The sequence below is a fragment of the Scyliorhinus torazame genome, chromosome 7, assembly GCF_047496885.1.
Source record: "Scyliorhinus torazame isolate Kashiwa2021f chromosome 7, sScyTor2.1, whole genome shotgun sequence".
In the NCBI taxonomy this organism is placed as follows: domain Eukaryota; kingdom Metazoa; phylum Chordata; class Chondrichthyes; order Carcharhiniformes; family Scyliorhinidae; genus Scyliorhinus; species Scyliorhinus torazame.
Genome location: NC_092713.1, coordinates 292,139,083 through 292,158,938, shown reverse-complemented (window position 1 = coordinate 292,158,938; position 19,856 = coordinate 292,139,083). Strand labels below are relative to the sequence as shown.

At 43.4% G+C, this 19,856-nt stretch overlaps 1 protein-coding gene across 1 annotated transcript in view; it reads left to right on the top strand.

The window, feature by feature from the left end:
* The window catches only part of sparc (secreted protein, acidic, cysteine-rich (osteonectin)), a 52,336-nt gene that overhangs the window by 16,224 nt on the left and 16,256 nt on the right, over positions 1-19,856 (top strand). The window contains exons 3-4 of the mRNA XM_072512934.1: positions 7,767-7,839; positions 8,365-8,412. Coding sequence (XP_072369035.1) covers positions 7,767-7,839; positions 8,365-8,412 — 121 coding nt within the window. The remainder of the gene's footprint in view (positions 1-7,766; positions 7,840-8,364; positions 8,413-19,856) is intronic.

Sequence of the window (19,856 nt, the reverse complement as noted above, 5' to 3'; positions counted from 1 at the left end):
ATTAGTGCAAGAAGAGACAGATAAGTTTACCGTTTCTAAAAGTGTTCCTGCCATTGAAATTAAACTGACTGGCTGTATTTGTCCTTTTATCCTTTTTGAATAAAGTTGTCCTATTTTCAGTTCTCTGGTTCCACCCCTGTACCTAAGGAGTGGGGTCAGTATGGATAGGTGCCCTGCAATTTCTATCCTTACTTCTCTCAGTATCATCAGATATACCTATGATCTGATCTTGGTGACTTGCAATCTGCTACACAGCCAGCATTTCTTTTTTTTAAATTTTTCCAATAAAGGGGAAATTTAGCATGGCCAATCCACCTACCCTGCACATCTTTCTGGTGTGGGGGTGAGACCCACACAGACAAGAGGAGAATGTGCAAACTCTACATGGGTAGTGACCCGGAGTTGGGATCAGACCTGGGTCCTTGGCTCTGTGAGGTAGCAGTGCTAAATACTGCGCCATTGTGCGCGCCCCGCAGCCTGCATTTCCAATAGCTACCTTTCATTATTTTTTAGTCCATCCAGTACCTGAACTACCTCTTCTTTTACAAGACTTTAGCAGCATCTTCTTCCTTGGACTAAAATACTCAATTAGCACCACAGCTAAGCCCTCTGTCTCCACTTGTAACCCCTCTTTTTGCTCATTAATTGGCCCTTCTCATCCTTTTACCATCTTTTTGCTATTTATATGTCTAAAGAAGACTTTTGGATTCCCTTTTATGTTGGCAGTCAGTCCCCTCTCTTATTCTCTCTTTGCAGCTTTTATGTCTTTTTTCACTTCCTGTCTGAACTTTCCATATTCAGTCTGGTTTTCATTTGTATTGTCAACCTGACATCTGTCACACACACACTTTTTCTACTCCATCTAATAGCTCTCTTTGTCATGCAGCATGGAAAGAGTCCCTTCGGCCCATCGTGTTTGTGCCAGCATCAAGTAACTATCTACTTTAATCCCATTTTCCAGCACTTGCACCATAGCCTTGTACACTATGGCATTTCAAGTGCTCATCTATATACTTCGTAAAAGTTGTGAAGGCCCCCCCCCCCCCCCACCCTCCACCACTCTTTTTAGCAGTGAGTTCCCGATTCCAACCATCCTCTGGGTGAAAAGGTTTCAGAATCATAGAATTCCTATAGTGGAGAAGGAGGCCATTTAGCCCATCGGGTCTGCACCGACCCTCTGAAAGAGCACCCTACCTGTGCCCACTCCCCTACCCTTTCCCTGTAACATCACCTAACCTGCACATCTCTACACTAAGGGGCCAATTCACATAAACTTCACATCTTTGGACTGTGGGAGGAAACTGGAGCACACCCACGCAGACATGGGGAGAAAGTGCAAACTCTACAGTGACAGTGACCCAAGGTTGGAATCGAACCCGGGTCCCTGGTGCTGTAAGGCAGCAGTGCTAACTACTGTGCCATCCTGCCACCCCCTCACATTTTTCCTTTCACCTCCTATAAACCTCCTGTCCATTATCTTAAATCCATGCCCCCAGGTCATTCACCCCTCCACTAAGTGGAAAAGTTCCTTCTTATCCACTTTATCTATGCCCCTCATAATTTTGTACACAGTTTTAGCTTCGTTTGCCCTACCTTTCCCCCTGATGGGAATGTACCTTGATTGTACCAAAACCATCTCCTCTTAAAGTCAGCCCATTGCTGAGTGACAGCTTTGCCCAATCTTTGATTCCAATTTACCTATGCTAGATCTGTTCTCATCCCAGTAAAATTTGCCCTCTCCAATTAATTATTTTTATGCTTCTTGCCCTTTTCTATTTGTTAAGCTAAAACTTATGATCAATATCCTCTAGATGCTCCCCAACTGATATTTTATCTTTCATATTTGTTGTAATTGTGTGTAAGCAAAGTAATGTGGTTGTCCATTCAGGTAAAACTGCCAATATGGCCAAACTACCAAGTGCACTCACTCTTTATAATTTAGACAAATATTTTCTGTGTACAATGCTTTGGCCATAAACAATTTGTATAGTTAATATGCCAAAAGAAACCTCTGACATATACACATTGAACAATAATCATGTTGCTGGAGCATAAATAGAAAAATCACATGGAACTATGCATTCATAAGACATTGGTCTTAAATGTTTTACATGTGGTGAATAAATGCTTCTCAATGTTTTGTGCCCCATTGAAAATTTCTTATTGCCATTTGCACAGCATATTAACAATGAATACAGGTATCTGTAAATCAAGTCATCAAGGGCCGTTTCTTTAGAACTTATTATAAATCAATGTTCACGTGCCAAATCAAAAGCTAGACATTTTGATTCAACAAGTTAAGGCCAGTACTGTACAGCACCACTGCAAACATGAACTGCAATCGCACGCAATTTATTGAATTGCTACCTTTTTGATTGTTTTCATTTCCATTCCTTTGTTTATCGTCAAGTCCATTGCTCAGATCTAAGTATCTGCAGCTATCCATGTATTTCCATTTTGACATCAAAGAACACATGAGCAGAATTTGCTAGAAGATTAATATATTCAACAAATGGAGAGAGTGAAATGTATTATTTTATGTGTATTATTGTGCATTTTTTGAGTTTGAAATTTATTTATACGAAGCAGATTTCTCTTGTTTTTAATGATGCCATGGAATAAGAATGGGTTCCTTTATGGCTGAGAGGGGAAATTGAAAGAATGGAGAAGGTGAATGGTAGCCACCAATGGACTGGAAAGTATTAAATAAAACCGACTGGATCTGGAAAGCAGGGTTTCCTGAAGTAATGGCAGGAATTCTTAGTTTAGGGTGGCATCTAATCTTATATATATATTGATTTTGTAATTGGTGTGGGCTTTAATATAGGTGTCAGTAGCACAGTTAATGTAAATATGTGAATGGATTCATTCCATGAGGCATTGTTGGTTCCCGATTTTCACGCCTCCCGAGTGCTCCAGACGACAAGACCAAAATCAAGCAGCATTCTGAAGTGCTTACCACTTAGTCAAGGAACTCTGATTCAACTGGTAAGTATGTTGTTTCTGCCTCAGAGAAGTTCTGGGTTCAAGTCCTACTCCAGACCTTGAGCACACAAAGCAAGGCTGATATTCCATTGTGGTACTGAGGAAGTGCTGCACTGTTGGAGATATTTATCTTTCAGGTGGGGTATTAAACCAAGGTCTTGTCTGTTCTCTCAGGTGACCCTATGACACATGTAAAAGAAGAAGGAAGTTATCCCAGTCAATATTTATCCCTTGGTTAACATCAGAAAACCAGAATATCGGGTATTTTATTGTTTGCGGGAGCTTGCTATTCCATTTCCTACATTATAAAAGTAATTGGTGGAATGAGATGGTGGTGGTCAGGAAAGCTTTTTTAAAATAAATTAAGTACCCAATTCATTTTTGTTTCCGTTTAAGGGACAGATTAGTGTGGCCAATCTACCAACCTGCACATCTTTGGGTTTTGGGGGTGAGACCCACGCAGACACAAGGAGAATGTGCCGACTCCCCACGGACAGTGACCCATAGCCGGGATCGAACCTGGGACCTTGGCGCCTTGAGGCTGTAGTGCTAACCATTGTGCAACCGTGCTGCCCATGAAAGCTGCTATATAAATGCAAATCTTTGTTTCGTTTACTGACTAATCTACATTATATTTACCAGCAGTTCTCTTCTTTCTAATTTCGGCATTTGCAGCTGTTTTTCTTCCCTGGGAGTATTTTCAAGTTGGAATTCTGTGGCAATTAAGAGGCAATGCACGTTCGCAAATAGCATATTTTAATGTCCTTGGGAGTTTGCTTCAGAGACAATGAATCAACTTGTTGATAGGTTCAAGACATATTCCAAATTTCAGCCTCTATACAGGACGAGGCTGATACTTTTGTGATGTGCTGCAAAGATGATGTTAAACGAAGACTCCATGTATCATCACTTATGCTTTGTAGGAAAACATAGCAACCAATTCAGTCCCAGCAAAGTGGCACAATCAGCAATACAGATGATAAGCGAAAGTGTCTTGGTGGCATTGGTGGAGGGTTGAATGTTGCTAGGAGCAGGATTTCCCCTCTTTTTGAACAACGCAATGCTCATCTGAAAAAGTAAATGGAGTATTTGTTTAACATCATCTGTGCAGCACATCACTAAAATATTAGCCAAGCATTAGATAGAGACTGCACTTGTGGAATATGCCTTGCACCTATTGTTTAACTGATTTTGAGGAAATTATAAAGCTTAATTTTTCTGATATCAGTTTGGATCAGTTAATTGTTCATTTTAATCAAATGGCTGCCTACCCAGGAGAGGGAGGGGAGTGTTTACATGACGTGATGTAACCTTTTTAACAAAATGCTGTGACACAATCCTTTTTTTTCTTTTTTAAAATAAATTTAAAGTACCCAATTCATTTTTTCCAATTAAGGGACCAATCCACCTACCCTATACATCTTTGGGTTGTGGGGCGAAACCCACGCAAAGACGGGGAGAATGTGCAAACTCCACACTGACAGTGACCCAGAGCCGGGATCAAACCTATGACCTTGGCACAGTGAGGCAGCAATGCTAACCACTGCGCCACGATGCTGTCCTGCTGTGACAAAATCCTGCAATTCCTGCCTAAACACACACCGCATGTGCAAATCCACTGCATGGTTGTGAGTGATGTTGTCATGGTGGAACTGAGGCACAGCATTCCCATCTGTACTACCTCCCTGCCGACAGAGATCCTCTCTCAGCATTGTCATGCTCATCCTGGATATCAATGCACAATGACCGTGTTGGTCTGTTGTTAAAAACAATACACTAAGTTGAGTTTGCAGTTGGGGAGATGCATAGAATAAGAGAATTTCTACAGTGCAACAGGAGGATATTAGGCCCATTAAATCAGTACCAACCCTCTGAAAGAGCACCCTAACTAGGCCCACTCCCCAGCCCTATCCCTGTAATCCCCACCTAACCTACACATCCCTGGACACTAAGGGGCAATTTAGCATGGCCAATCCACCTAACCTGCACATCTTTGGTTGTCCATGATTTTTCTGTTAAAAATAAAACCTTGTCAGGAAGGGAAATGTGCCTTTAGTAAGATGTAACATTCGTATTAAGATTCAATCTAACCAGAGTTCATTGCAATTAAGCTGCTGATTATCACGGGAGAGTGACATAGAATGGATTGCACAGATAGGATTCATCTGAATGGAGTTCAATGGGCCCTTTCTGTTGTTGAAAATATTTGACTTGAAAGGACTTCCTGCAGCCAGTGACTCTGCAGACGTGGCATCGAGTATTACCCTACACATGAACAGCTGGCACAGGAATTCCACTTGGATGTTCCTCGCCTCCAAACACAGTTTGACGTTTAGCCTGTTCCAAGGTAAACAGACCCCAGCCTGTTTCCGTGCGTGCGGTAATCCTGTCAGCGCAGCCCATTCTCACACACAAAAGTGCTGAAATAACACACTATTGGGTGGCAGGAGTGGTTACAGAACCAAAATAAATATGTCTGGTCTAGCCCACTTCAGCGAATCAGCACATGAACCTCCCCCACCCCAGTCAGGAAGACTGCACCCAGTCCAGATCCGAAATGTTAACCACAATCAGATTGGTCACATCTGGTCAAATACTAAGTCTTGATTACCATGGTATCTAATAAAGCGTCCAGGAAGCAGGCACGTAGCAAATTTCTGGTTCACCAGCTGTAAAACCTTATAAAGACTACTGAAAACCGTGCACGGTGCTATTATTAGGAATTAAGATGGTTTTCAAATCCTGCTGTATCTCTTGGATTCTTCCCTCGTTCACACTAAAACAAAAGCCCATGTTGAGGTAAAACAGACTTTCCTAAATAAGGGGACGGGGCAGCACGGTGACGCAGTGGGTTAGCACTGCCGCCTCATGGCGCCGAGGTCCCAGGTTCGATCCCGGCCCTGGGCCACTGTTCGTGTGGAGTTTGCACATTCTCCCCGTGTTTGCGTGGGTTTCGCCCCCACAACCCAAAGATGTGCAGGCTAGGTGGATTGGCCACGCTAAATTGCCCCTTAATTGGAAAAAATGAATTGGGTACTCTAAAAAAAATTTTTTTTTAAGGGGACAATGGATGACTCTGGAGTCATTTTGTGATATGCCTGCCCTGATTCAGTCGCTAACCAACAGTCCAAACTAATAGCTCTGACCAGACAGAGGCCCTCCCGCATGGCAATGTCCTTAAATCACATAATGGACTCTTAAAAATTGATATTTAAAAAAAATGATCCAGCAAACCAATTAAACGTGACAGTGCTTCACATTCTTTAGCCCTTGATTATCGGTTTGTTCCGTACAGCCGAGTTTTCATTTCTATTTCTTTCCATCCTCTAAACCGACTCCCTCCTCCAGGATCGGCAGTTTGGTTTTCCAAATGGAACACATTTTTCACACCTGAATTCACCAAATTGCCATTTCAATTTTTCCAGAAATGGTTTGTGAATTGAACATTTCCTGGCTGGCATGAGGCTAATTTACACACACTCACACAATGTATTCCAGGAATAAAATAATGAAATCATAAGAGCTTTGACACAATTTACAAAAGCATTTCACAGCCAATGAATTAGGGGGAACATGGTGACCAATTTGCACATCCATCTCATTCTTCCACAAAGAGTAATGATATTAATGACCAGGTGCATTCTTTTAGTGGTGTTACTGGAAGGGTACGCGTTGGCCAGGATACTGGGAGAATTCCTGTTTTCCTTCAAAGGGTATCATGGGCTCTCAATTTGGTTTCTCTCCAACAATGCAGCTCTCCCTCAGTACTGCACTAATGTGTCAATGTGGACGGTGGCACAGTGGTTAGCACCGCAGCCTCACAACGCCAGAGACCCGAGTTCAATTCCAGCCTTGGATGACTGTGTGGAGTTTGTACGTTCTCCTCGTGTCTGTGTGGGTTTCTTCCGGGTACTCTGGTTTGCTCCCACACTGCATGATTGCAGGTTAGATGGATTTGGCATGCTAAATCGTGGGATGAGCAGGTTAGGTTGCAGGAACAGGATGGGATGGATGAGGACGTGGACCTGGGTGGAGTTCTCTTTTGGAGGGTCGATGCAGACTCGATGGGCCGAGTGGCCTCCTTCAGCACTGTAGGGATTCAAGGTCCACTGGTCTCTTGAATGGGGAGTTGGATCCACAACCTTCTGTCTCAGAGACAAAATCGTTAATATTGAGTCATATGTAAAAGGACAGAAGGGAGAGATAAAAATTCAATAGATCAATGCCTTTGGTATACTAAAAAGAAGTGTTTATAGTGCATCCTCTGTATTTGGAAAATAAGGATGTGCTTGATGCTTTAGAAAATAAAACTGGGCCTGCCAGTTCAGATCATTTGTAGTGAGAAATTATAGGCAATGATTTGAATTACCAAGGTTTAGTGCCATCGGTGAAACACAATGTACCTGTTTAAAGAATTAGGAAAGTCAATTTTCTCCTGAGGACTATCCCATCACAATTCTCTGGTCACAGAAACACTTTTATCTTCACGTTTTCTTATCCACCCATTCTTTCCAGCACCATCCATTTAATTTCTTCTTCCTTTCATCATCATCCTGTCCTCTCCCTGTTCATGTCACACTGGTCCATCTCCTCCAATTCCCATTCTATACCTCCAGGAAATAAAATATTCACTTCTATATGCTCAAAATCAAAGTTTGTATTTAAACGTGTAAAATATGAATTGGCCTAAAGAGTAATGCTTGCAGACTGCCTCCACATTGTACTGTTTAATGAAATTAAATTAACCAAAGCTCATTGCAACTGTTTTTGTATTTTCTCAGATCTCAAAATACTAAAATGAGGACCTGGATCGTTCTTCTCCTCTGCCTTGCAGGCAAGGCACTAGCTGCTCCTGTAAGTATTTTCTGCATTCATGAGTGATACAAGGCAAGTGTGGGAGCTGCTACTTTCTGGTGTGTGGTGCATAGGAAAAAGAATTGTGCAGTGTGAACAAAATATATTATCACGCTGTGCTACCACTTGCCTGAACCAGGTCACACTTACTGTCCTGACTTAGGCTTTTCTCTAAAGATAAATATAATAGAAATCAAAGATGTAAAGAGCCTTTTGTGTGACACAAGCAGACACTCTGAACACCAATCTCTTATTTTGCTGCACTGCTAATCAAAATAGATTTGAAACGGTGTAAGTCCCATGTTCCTTTATAATTTCAATGAAAGGAGTTTCCATAATGGTTTGTTTTTCCTCCTGATTCACTGCAATGCAGTGATGGTCCTGGCAAAGCACATTGAGTGACACTTCCAGCACGGAGTTACACCTCCAGCAGTGGAGACAGAAATTTTAAAAGTGATGCTTTACTGTCCCTATGAATGAACGTTGCTTTGCTGAATCTTTCTGTCTTCCTTCCCAATTTTTCAGGAGGGTCTTATGCCTGATGAACAAGTTGTTGAGGAAACAGTAGAAGAGGTAAAAACACATTTTGATGTCATGATGAGTTTGATGCAAAGTAATTTTCCAAAGGCAAGCAAAAGAAGTCCTGTGAATAGTGAATTGCAGAAGTAACTGGGCAACAAACGATGTGTCTTTAAACTATTAGATTACAGTTCCGTACGATCTGTACCAGCTGCCAGAGAGTTGGAAGGTTCCTTCCACTCTTAAAATATAGCCTCCCCTCAATTTATAAACGCCCAGAAATACAAAATATGCTGGAAATGTGAAGAAGAATCTGGAGCTCTGAAGAAGTCATACTAACTCAAAAGGTGAACTCCATTTCTCTCCATTGGTGCTGCCTGACCTGCTGAGCTTCTCCAGCATTTTCTGTAATTCCATTTCCATATTATCTAAATTAGTTGCTTCCTTTATAAGGAGAGCGCATTTTATTCAAATGTACCTGCCTTAAAAGCCCTTGCAATAATGCCTTGCTGTGTTTCATTTATCTCAAGATTATGTGAGTTATTAATGTCACAGCTGCACATGAGAGCAAATTAATTTCAAACCTTTAGTAGCTAATCAGCATTATGAACGTCTCTGTTGGGTTCTGGATGAATGCCTTTCGAAGAACTTAGCCAGAACTTAAAAATCCCTCACCATGAAAGTAGATCAAATTACAATCAATAGTACATCCCTTCAAGTCTTATGCATGGCACTATCCGCACAGTAGCACTGTTGTTTCACAGCTCCAGGGTCCTAGGCTCGATTCCCGGCTTGGGTCACTGTCTGTGAGGAATCTGTACGTTCTCCCCGTGTCTGCCTGGGTTTCCTCCGGATGCTCCGGTTTCTTCCCACAAGTCCCGAACGACATGCTGTGAGGTGAATTGGACATTCTGAATTCTCCCTCTGTGTACCCAAACAGGCGCCGGAATGTGGCGACTAGGGGATTTTCACAGTAACGTCATTGCAGTGTTAATGTAAACCTACTTGTGGCAATAAAGATTATTATTACTATCCATTATATACCAATACTAGTTGAGAATGGCAGTGTCCTAAAATCCCAATCTAGTCATATCTCAATCCAGTCCTGTCTCAATCCCATCATATCTCAATCCAGTCCTGTCTCAATCCCATCATATCTCAATCCAGTCCTGTCTCAATCCCATCATATGTCAATCCAGTCTTGTCTCAATCCCATCATGTCTCAATCCAGTCCTGTCTCAATCCCATCATGTCTAAATCCAGTCCTGTCTCAATCCCATCATGTCTCAATCCAGTCCTGTCTCAATCCCATCATGTCTCAATCCATTCCTGTCTCAATCCCATCATATCTCAATCCAGTCCTGTCTCAATCCCATCATATCTCAATCCAGTCCTGTCTCAATCCATTCCTGTCTCAATCCCATCATGTCTCAATCCAGTCCTGTCTCAATCCCATCATATCTCAATCCAGTCCTGTCTCAATCCCATCATATCTCAATCCAGTCCTGTCTCAATCCATTCCTGTCTCAATCCCATCATGTCTCAATCCCATCATGTCTCAATCCATTCCTGTCTCAATCCCATCATGTCTCAATCCAGATCTGTCTCAATCCCATCATATCTCAATCCAGTCCTGTCTCAATCCCATCATATCTCAATCCAGTCCTGTCTCAATCCATTCCTGTCTCAATCCCATCATGTCTCAATCCAGTCCTGTCTCAATCCCATCATATCTCAATCCAGTCCTGTCTCAATCCATTCCTGTCTCAATCCCATCATGTCTCAATCCAGTCCTGTCTCAATCCCATCATATCTCAATCCAGTCCTGTCTCAATCCCATCATATCTCAATCCAGTCCTGTCTCAATCCAGTCCTGTCTCAATCCCATCATGTCTCAATCCATTCCTGTCTCAATCCCATCATGTCTCAATCCAGTCCTGTCTCAATCCCATCATGTCTCAATCCAGTCCTGTCTCAATCCCATCATGTCTCAATCCAGTCCTGTCTCAATCTCATCATGTCTCAATCCAGTCCTGTCTCAATCCCATCATATCTCAATCCAGTCCTGTCTCAATCCCATCATGTCTCAATCCAGTCCTGTCTCAATCCCATCATGTCTCAATCCAGTCCTGTCTCAATCCCATCATGTCTCAATCCATTCCTGTCTCAATCCAGTCCTGTCTTAATCCCATCATGTCTCAATCCAGTCCTGTCTCAATCCCATCATGTCTCAATCCAGTCCTGTCTCAATCCCATCATGTCTCAATCCAGTCCTGTCTCAATCCCATCATATCTCAATCCAGTCCTGTCTCAATCCCATCATATCTCAATCCAGTCCTGTCTCAATCCCATCATGTCTCAATCCAGTCCTGTCTCAATCCCATCATATCTCAAACCAGTCCTGTCTCAATCCCATCATATCTCAATCCAGTCCTGTCTCAATCCCATCATGTCTCAATCCAGTCCTGTCTCAATCCCATCATATCTCAATCCAGTCCTGTCTCAATCCCATCATATCTCAATCCAGTCCTGTCTCAATCCAGTCCTGTCTCAATCCCATCATATCTCAATCCATTCATGTCTCAATCCATTCCTGTCTCAATCCCATCATGTCTCAATCCAGTCCTGTCTCAATCCCATCATATCTCAATCCAGTCCTGTCTCAATCCAGTCCTGTCTCAATCCCATCATATCTCAATCCATTCATGTCTCAATCCATTCCTGTCTCAATCCCATCATGTCTCAATCCAGTCCTGTCTCAATCCCATCATATCTCAATCCAGTCCTGTCTCAATCCCATCATATCTCAATCCAGTCCTGTCTCAATCCAGTCCTGTCTCAATCCCATCATATCTCAATCCATTCATGTCTCAATCCAGTCCTGTCTCAATCCCATCATGTCTCAATCCAGTCCTGTCTTAATCCCATCATGTCTCAATCCAGTCCTGTCTCAATCCCATCATGTCTCAATCCAGTCCTGTCTCAATCCCATCATATCTCAATCCAGTCCTGTCTCAATCCCATCATATCTCAAACCAGTCCTGTCTCAATCCCATCATATCTCAATCCAGTCCTGTCTCAATCCCATCATGTCTCAATCCAGTCCTGTCTCAATCCCATCATATCTCAAACCAGTCCTGTCTCAATCCCATCATATCTCAATCCAGTCCTGTCTCAATCCCATCATATCTCAATCCAGTCCTGTCTCAATCCCATCATGTCTCAATCCAGTCCTGTCTCAATCCCATCATATCTCAATCCAGTCCTGTCTCAATCCCATCATATCTCAATCCAGTCCTGTCTCAATCCAGTCCTGTCTCAATCCCATCATATCTCAATCCAGTCCTGTCTCAATCCCATCATGTCTCAATCCAGTCCTGTCTCAATCCCATCATATCTCAATCCAGTCCTGTCTCAATCCCATCATGTCTCAATCCATTCCTGTCTCAATCCCATCATGTCACAATTCAGTCCTGTCTCAATCCCATCATGTCTCAATCCAGTCCTGTCTTAATCCCATCATGTCTCAATCCAGTCCTGTCTCAATCCCATCATGTCTCAATCCAGTCCTGTCTCAATCCCATCATGTCTCAATCCAGTCCTGTCTCAATCCCATCATATCTCAATCCAGTCCTGACTCAATCCCATCATATCTCAATCCAGTCCTGTCTCAATCCCATCATGTCTCAATCCAGTCCTGTCTCAATCCCATCATATCTCAATCCAGTCCTGTCTCAATCCCACCATATCTCAATCCAGTCCTGTCTCAATCCCATCATGTCTCAATCCAGTCCTGTCTCAATCCCATCATATCTCAATCCAGTTCTGTCACAATCCCATCATGTCTCAATCCATTCCTGTCTCAATCCCATCATGTCTCAATCCAGTCCTGTCTCAATCCCATCATGTCTCAATCCAGTCCTGTCCCAATCCAATCATATCTCAATCCAGTCCTGTCTCAATCCAGTCCTGTCTCAATCCCATCATGTCTCAATCCAGCCCTGTCTCAATCCCATCATGTCTCAATCCAGTCCTGTCCCAATCCAATCATATCTCAATCCAGTCCTGTCTCAATCCAGTCCTGTCTCAATCCCATCATATCTCAATCCAGTCCTGTCTCAATCCCATCATGTCACAATCCGGTCCTGTCTCAATCCCATCATGTATCAATCCATTCCTGTCTCAATCCAGTCCTGTCTCAATCCAGTCCTGTCTCAATCCCATCATGTCTCAATCCAGTCCTGTCTCAATTCCATCATATCTCAATCCAGTCCTGTCTCAATCCATTCCTGTCTCAATCCCATCATGTCTCAATCCATTCCTGTCTCAATCCAGTCCTGTCTCAATCCAGTCCTGTCTCAATCCCATCATATCTCAATCCAGATCTGTCTCAATCCCATCATGTCACAATCCGGTCCTGTCTCAATCCCATCATGTCTCAATCCATTCCTGTCTCAATCCAGTCCTGTCTCAATCCAGTCCTGTCTCAATCCCATCATGTCTCAATCCAGATCTGTCTCAATCCCATCATGTCATAATCCGGTCCTGTCTCAATCCCATCATGTCTCAATCCAGTCCTGTCTCAATCCCATCATGTCTCAATCAGTCCTGTCTCAATCCCATCATGTCTCAATCCAGTCCTGTCTCAATCCTATCATGTCTCAATCCAGTCCTGTCTCAATCCCATCATGTCTCAATCCAGTCCTGTCTCAATCCCATCATGTCTCAATCCAGTCCTGTCTCAATCCCATCATGTCTCAATCCAGTCCTGTCTCAATCCCATCATGTCTCAATCCAGTCCTGTCTCAATCCCATCATATCTCAATCCAGTCCTGTCTCAATCCCATCATATCTCAATCCAGTCCTGTCTCAATCCCATCATGTCTCAATCCAGTCCTGTCTCAATCCCATCATGTCTCAATCCAGTCCTGTCTCAATCCCATCATGTCTCAATCCAGTCCTGTCTCAATCCCATCATATCTCAATCCAGTCCTGTCTCAATCCCATCATATCTCAATCCAGTCCTGTCTCAATCCATTCCTGTCTCAATCCCATCATGTCTCAATCCCATCATGTCTCAATCCATTCCTGTCTCAATCCCATCATGTCTCAATCCAGATCTGTCTCAATCCCATCATGTCTCAATCCAGTCCTGTCTCAATCCCATCATGTCTCAATCCAGTCCTGTCTCAATCCCATCATATCTCAATCCAGTCCTGTCTCAATCCCATCATATCTCAATCCAGTCCTGTCTCAATCCATTCCTGTCTCAATCCCATCATGTCTCAATCCCATCATGTCTCAATCCATTCCTGTCTCAATCCCATCATGTCTCAATCCAGATCTGTCTCAATCCCATCATATCTCAATCCAGTCCTGTCTCAATCCCATCATATCTCAATCCAGTCCTGTCTCAATCCATTCCTGTCTCAATCCCATCATGTCTCAATCCAGTCCTGTCTCAATCCCATCATATCTCAATCCAGTCCTGTCTCAATCCATTCCTGTCTCAATCCCATCATGTCTCAATCCAGTCCTGTCTCAATCCCATCATATCTCAATCCAGTCCTGTCTCAATCCCATCATATCTCAATCCAGTCCTGTCTCAATCCAGTCCTGTCTCAATCCCATCATGTCTCAATCCATTCCTGTCTCAATCCCATCATGTCTCAATCCAGTCCTGTCTCAATCCCATCATGTCTCAATCCAGTCCTGTCTCAATCCCATCATGTCTCAATCCAGTCCTGTCTCAATCTCATCATGTCTCAATCCAGTCCTGTCTCAATCCCATCATATCTCAATCCAGTCCTGTCTCAATCCCATCATGTCTCAATCCAGTCCTGTCTCAATCCCATCATGTCTCAATCCAGTCCTGTCTCAATCCCATCATGTCTCAATCCATTCCTGTCTCAATCCAGTCCTGTCTTAATCCCATCATGTCTCAATCCAGTCCTGTCTCAATCCCATCATGTCTCAATCCAGTCCTGTCTCAATCCCATCATGTCTCAATCCAGTCCTGTCTCAATCCCATCATATCTCAATCCAGTCCTGTCTCAATCCCATCATATCTCAATCCAGTCCTGTCTCAATCCCATCATGTCTCAATCCAGTCCTGTCTCAATCCCATCATATCTCAAACCAGTCCTGTCTCAATCCCATCATATCTCAATCCAGTCCTGTCTCAATCCCATCATGTCTCAATCCAGTCCTGTCTCAATCCCATCATATCTCAATCCAGTCCTGTCTCAATCCCATCATATCTCAATCCAGTCCTGTCTCAATCCAGTCCTGTCTCAATCCCATCATATCTCAATCCATTCATGTCTCAATCCATTCCTGTCTCAATCCCATCATGTCTCAATCCAGTCCTGTCTCAATCCCATCATATCTCAATCCAGTCCTGCCTCAATCCAGTCCTGTCTCAATCCCATCATATCTCAATCCATTCATGTCTCAATCCATTCCTGTCTCAATCCCATCATGTCTCAATCCAGTCCTGTCTCAATCCCATCATATCTCAATCCAGTCCTGTCTCAATCCCATCATATCTCAATCCAGTCCTGTCTCAATCCAGTCCTGTCTCAATCCCATCATATCTCAATCCATTCATGTCTCAATCCAGTCCTGTCTCAATCCCATCATGTCTCAATCCAGTCCTGTCTTAATCCCATCATGTCTCAATCCAGTCCTGTCTCAATCCCATCATGTCTCAATCCAGTCCTGTCTCAATCCCATCATATCTCAATCCAGTCCTGTCTCAATCCCATCATATCTCAAACCAGTCCTGTCTCAATCCCATCATATCTCAATCCAGTCCTGTCTCAATCCCATCATGTCTCAATCCAGTCCTGTCTCAATCCCATCATATCTCAAACCAGTCCTGTCTCAATCCCATCATATCTCAATCCAGTCCTGTCTCAATCCCATCATATCTCAATCCAGTCCTGTCTCAATCCCATCATGTCTCAATCCAGTCCTGTCTCAATCCCATCATATCTCAATCCAGTCCTGTCTCAATCCCATCATATCTCAATCCAGTCCTGTCTCAATCCAGTCCTGTCTCAATCCCATCATATCTCAATCCAGTCCTGTCTCAATCCCATCATGTCTCAATCCAGTCCTGTCTCAATCCCATCATATCTCAATCCAGTCCTGTCTCAATCCCATCATGTCTCAATCCATTCCTGTCTCAATCCCATCATGTCTCAATTCAGTCCTGTCTCAATCCCATCATGTCTCAATCCAGTCCTGTCTTAATCCCATCATGTCTCAATCCAGTCCTGTCTCAATCCCATCATGTCTCAATCCAGTCCTGTCTCAATCCCATCATGTCTCAATCCAGTCCTGTCTCAATCCCATCATATCTCAATCCAGTCCTGACTCAATCCCATCATATCTCAATCCAGTCCTGTCTCAATCCCATCATGTCTCAATCCAGTCCTGTCTCAATCCGATCATATCTCAATCCAGTCCTGTCTCAATCCCACCATATCTCAATCCAGTCCTGTCTCAATCCCATCATGTCTCAATCCAGTCCTGTCTCAATCCCATCATATCTCAATCCAGTTCTGTCACAATCCCATCATGTCTCAATCCATTCCTGTCTCAATCCCATCATGTCTCAATCCAGTCCTGTCTCAATCCCATCATGTCTCAATCCAGTCCTGTCCCAATCCAATCATATCTCAATCCAGTCCTGTCTCAATCCAGTCCTGTCTCAATCCCATCATGTCTCAATCCAGCCCTGTCTCAATCCCATCATGTCTCAATCCAGTCCTGTCCCAATCCAATCATATCTCAATCCAGTCCTGTCTCAATCCAGTCCTGTCTCAATCCCATCATATCTCAATCCAGTCCTGTCTCAATCCCATCATGTCACAATCCGGTCCTGTCTCAATCCCATCATGTATCAATCCATTCCTGTCTCAATCCAGTCCTGTCTCAATCCAGTCCTGTCTCAATCCCATCATGTCTCAATCCAGTCCTGTCTCAATTCCATCATATCTCAATCCAGTCCTGTCTCAATCCATTCCTGTCTCAATCCCATCATGTCTCAATCCATTCCTGTCTCAATCCAGTCCTGTCTCAATCCAGTCCTGTCTCAATCCCATCATATCTCAAACCAGATCTGTCTCAATCCCATCATGTCACAATCCGGTCCTGTCTCAATCCCATCATGTCTCAATCCATTCCTGTCTCAATCCAGTCCTGTCTCAATCCAGTCCTGTCTCAATCCCATCATGTCTCAATCCAGATCTGTCTCAATCCCATCATGTCATAATCCGGTCCTGTCTCAATCCCATCATGTCTCAATCCAGTCCTGTCTCAATCCCATCATGTCTCAATCAGTCCTGTCTCAATCCCATCATGTCTCAATCCAGTCCTGTCTCAATCCTATCATGTCTCAATCCAGTCCTGTCTCAATCCCATCATGTCTCAATCCAGTCCTGTCTCAATCCCATCATGTCTCAATCCAGTCCTGTCTCAATCCCATCATGTCTCAATCCAGTCCTGTCTCAATCCCATCATGTCTCAATCCAGCCCTGTCTCAATCCCATCATGTCTCAATCCAGTCCTGTCTCAATCCCATCATGTCTCAATCCAGTCCTGTCTTAATCCCATCATGTCTCAATCCAGTCCTGTCTCAATCCCATCATGTCTCAATCAGTCCTGTCTCAATCCCATCATGTCTCAATCCAGTCCTGTCTCAATCCCATCATGTCTCAATCCAGTCCTGTCTCAATCCCATCATGTCTCAATCAGTCCTGTCTCAATCCCATCATGTCTCAATCAGTCCTGTCTCAATCCCATCATGTCTCAATCAGTCCTGTCTCAATCCCATCATGTCTCAATCCAGTCCTGTCTCAATCACATCATGTCTCAATCCAGTCCTGTCTCAATCCCATCATGTCTCAATCTAGACCTGTCTCAATCCAGTCCTGTCTCAATCCCATCATGTCTCAATCCAGTCCTGTCTCAATCCCATCATGTCTCAATCCATTCCTGTCTCAATCCCATCATGTCTCAATCTAGACCTGTCTCAATCCCATCATGTCTCAATCCATTCCTGTCTCAATCCCATCATGTCTCAATCCAGTCCTGTCTCAATCCCATCATGTCTCAATCCAGTCCTGTCTCAATCCAGTCCTGTCTCAATCCCATCATGTCTCAATCCAGTCCTGTCTCGATCCCATCATATCTCAACCCATTCCTGTCTCAATCCCATCATGTCTCAATCCATTCCTGTCTCAATCCCGTCATGTCTCAATCCAGTCCTGTCTCAATCCAGTCCTGTCTCAATCCATTCCTGTCTCAATCCCATCATGTCTCAATCCAGTCCTGTCTCAATCCCATCATATCTCAACCCATTCCTGTCTCAATCCCATCATGTCTCAATCCATTCCTGTCTCAATCCCATCATGTCTCAATCTAGACCTGTCTCAATCCCATCATGTCTCAATCAGTCCTGTCTCAATCCCATCATGTCTCAATCCAGTCCTGTCTCAATCCCATCATGTCTCAATCCAGTCCTGTCTCAATCCCATCATGTCTCAATCAGTCCTGTCTCAATCCCATCATGTCTCAATCAGTCCTGTCTCAATCCCATCATGTCTCAATCCAGTCCTGTCTCAATCCCATCATGTCTCAATCCAGTCCTGTCTCAATCCAGTCCTGTCTCAATCCCATCATGTCTCAATCCAGTCCTGTCTCGATCCCATCATATCTCAACCCATTCCTGTCTCAATCCCATCATGTCTCAATCCATTCCTGTCTCAATCCCGTCATGTCTCAATCCAGTCCTGTCTCAATCCAGTCCTGTCTCAATCCATTCCTGTCTCAATCCCATCATGTCTCAATCCAGTCCTGTCTCAATCCCATCATATCTCAACCCATTCCTGTCTCAATCCCATCATGTCTCAATCCATTCCTGTCTCAATCCCATCATGTCTCAATCTAGACCTGTCTCAATCCCATCATGTCTCAATCCAGTCCTGTCTCAATCCCATCATGTCTCAATCAGTCCTGTCTCAATCCCATCATGTCTCAATCCAGTCCTGTCTCAATCCCATCATGTCTCAATCCAGTCCTGTCTCAATCCCATCATGTCTCAATCAGTCCTGTCTCAATCCCATCATGTCTCAATCCAGTCCTGTCTCAATCCCATAATATCTCAACCCATTCCTGTCTCAATCCCATCAAGTCTCAATCCATTCCTGTCTCAATCCCATCATGTCTCAATCTAGACCTGTCTCAATCCCATCATGTCTCAATCCATTCCTGTCTCTATCCCATCATGTCTCAATCCAGTCCTGTCTCAATCCCATCATGTCTCAATCCAGTCCTGTCTCAATCCCATCATGTCTCAATCCAGTCCTGTCTCAATCCCATCATGTCTCAACCCAGTCCTTTCTCAATCCAGTCCTGTCTCAATCCAGTCTTGTCTCAATCCCATCATGTCTCAATCCAGTCCTGTCTCAATCCCATCATATCTCAACCCATTCCTGTCTCAATCCCATCATGTCTCAATCCATTCCTGTCTCAATCCCATCATGTCTCAATCCATTCCTGTCTCAATCCCATCATGTCTCAATCCATTCCTGTCTCAATCCCATCATGTCTCAATCCATTCATGTCTCAATCCAGTCCTGTCTCGATCCCATCATGTCTCAATCCAGTTCTGTCTCAATCCCATCATGTCTCAATCCATTCATGTCTCAATCCAGTCCTGTCTCAATCCCATCATGTCTCAATCCATTCCTGTCTCAATCCCATCATGTCTCAATCCATTCCTGTCTCAATCCCATCATGTCTCAATCCATTCCTCTCTCAATCCCATCATGTCTCAATCCATTCCTGTCCCAATACCATTTTTTCTCAATCCAGTCCTGTCTTTATTTTCTTGGAAAACTGACATTTGTCATTGAACGCAAGCTGGTGGATTTGACTAATATAGTTTTTAATGGTACCTAGAGTCTTCTTTCAATTAATCATTTTAATATTTTCTTGTTGAAGTTTTTAGCCATCAGTATTTAATTTCCCTTGGAAGGTTAAATTAAAGAGATTCCACGATAATACCATTTTATCCAATCTTTTGGAAGGAGTTTGTTTCCGTCATTGGGCTGTAATGCCCTGAGGGTGAAGGAGTTTACCTGATAGGCAACAATTTGCATTTATATAGTGCCTTTAACGTATTGAAACATCCCAACGTGTTCCACAGGGCATTATAATCCAAAATAAATTTATAATCCAAAATAAGTTAAGTATTCTTTCACAGGTAATATTTGGCAATGGCCATCTTCGTGAAGAGCACCTCTAACATCTCCTTTTGATTTGAAACAGCATTACCATCACTAAATCCCCCATTCCTTCATTGTTGCCGGATCAAAATCCTGCAACTCCCACCCTAACAGCACAGTGAATCTACCTACACCAGATGACCTGTAACAGTTCGAGTAGGTTGCTCACCACCATCTTCTCAAGACAAATTAGTGATGGTC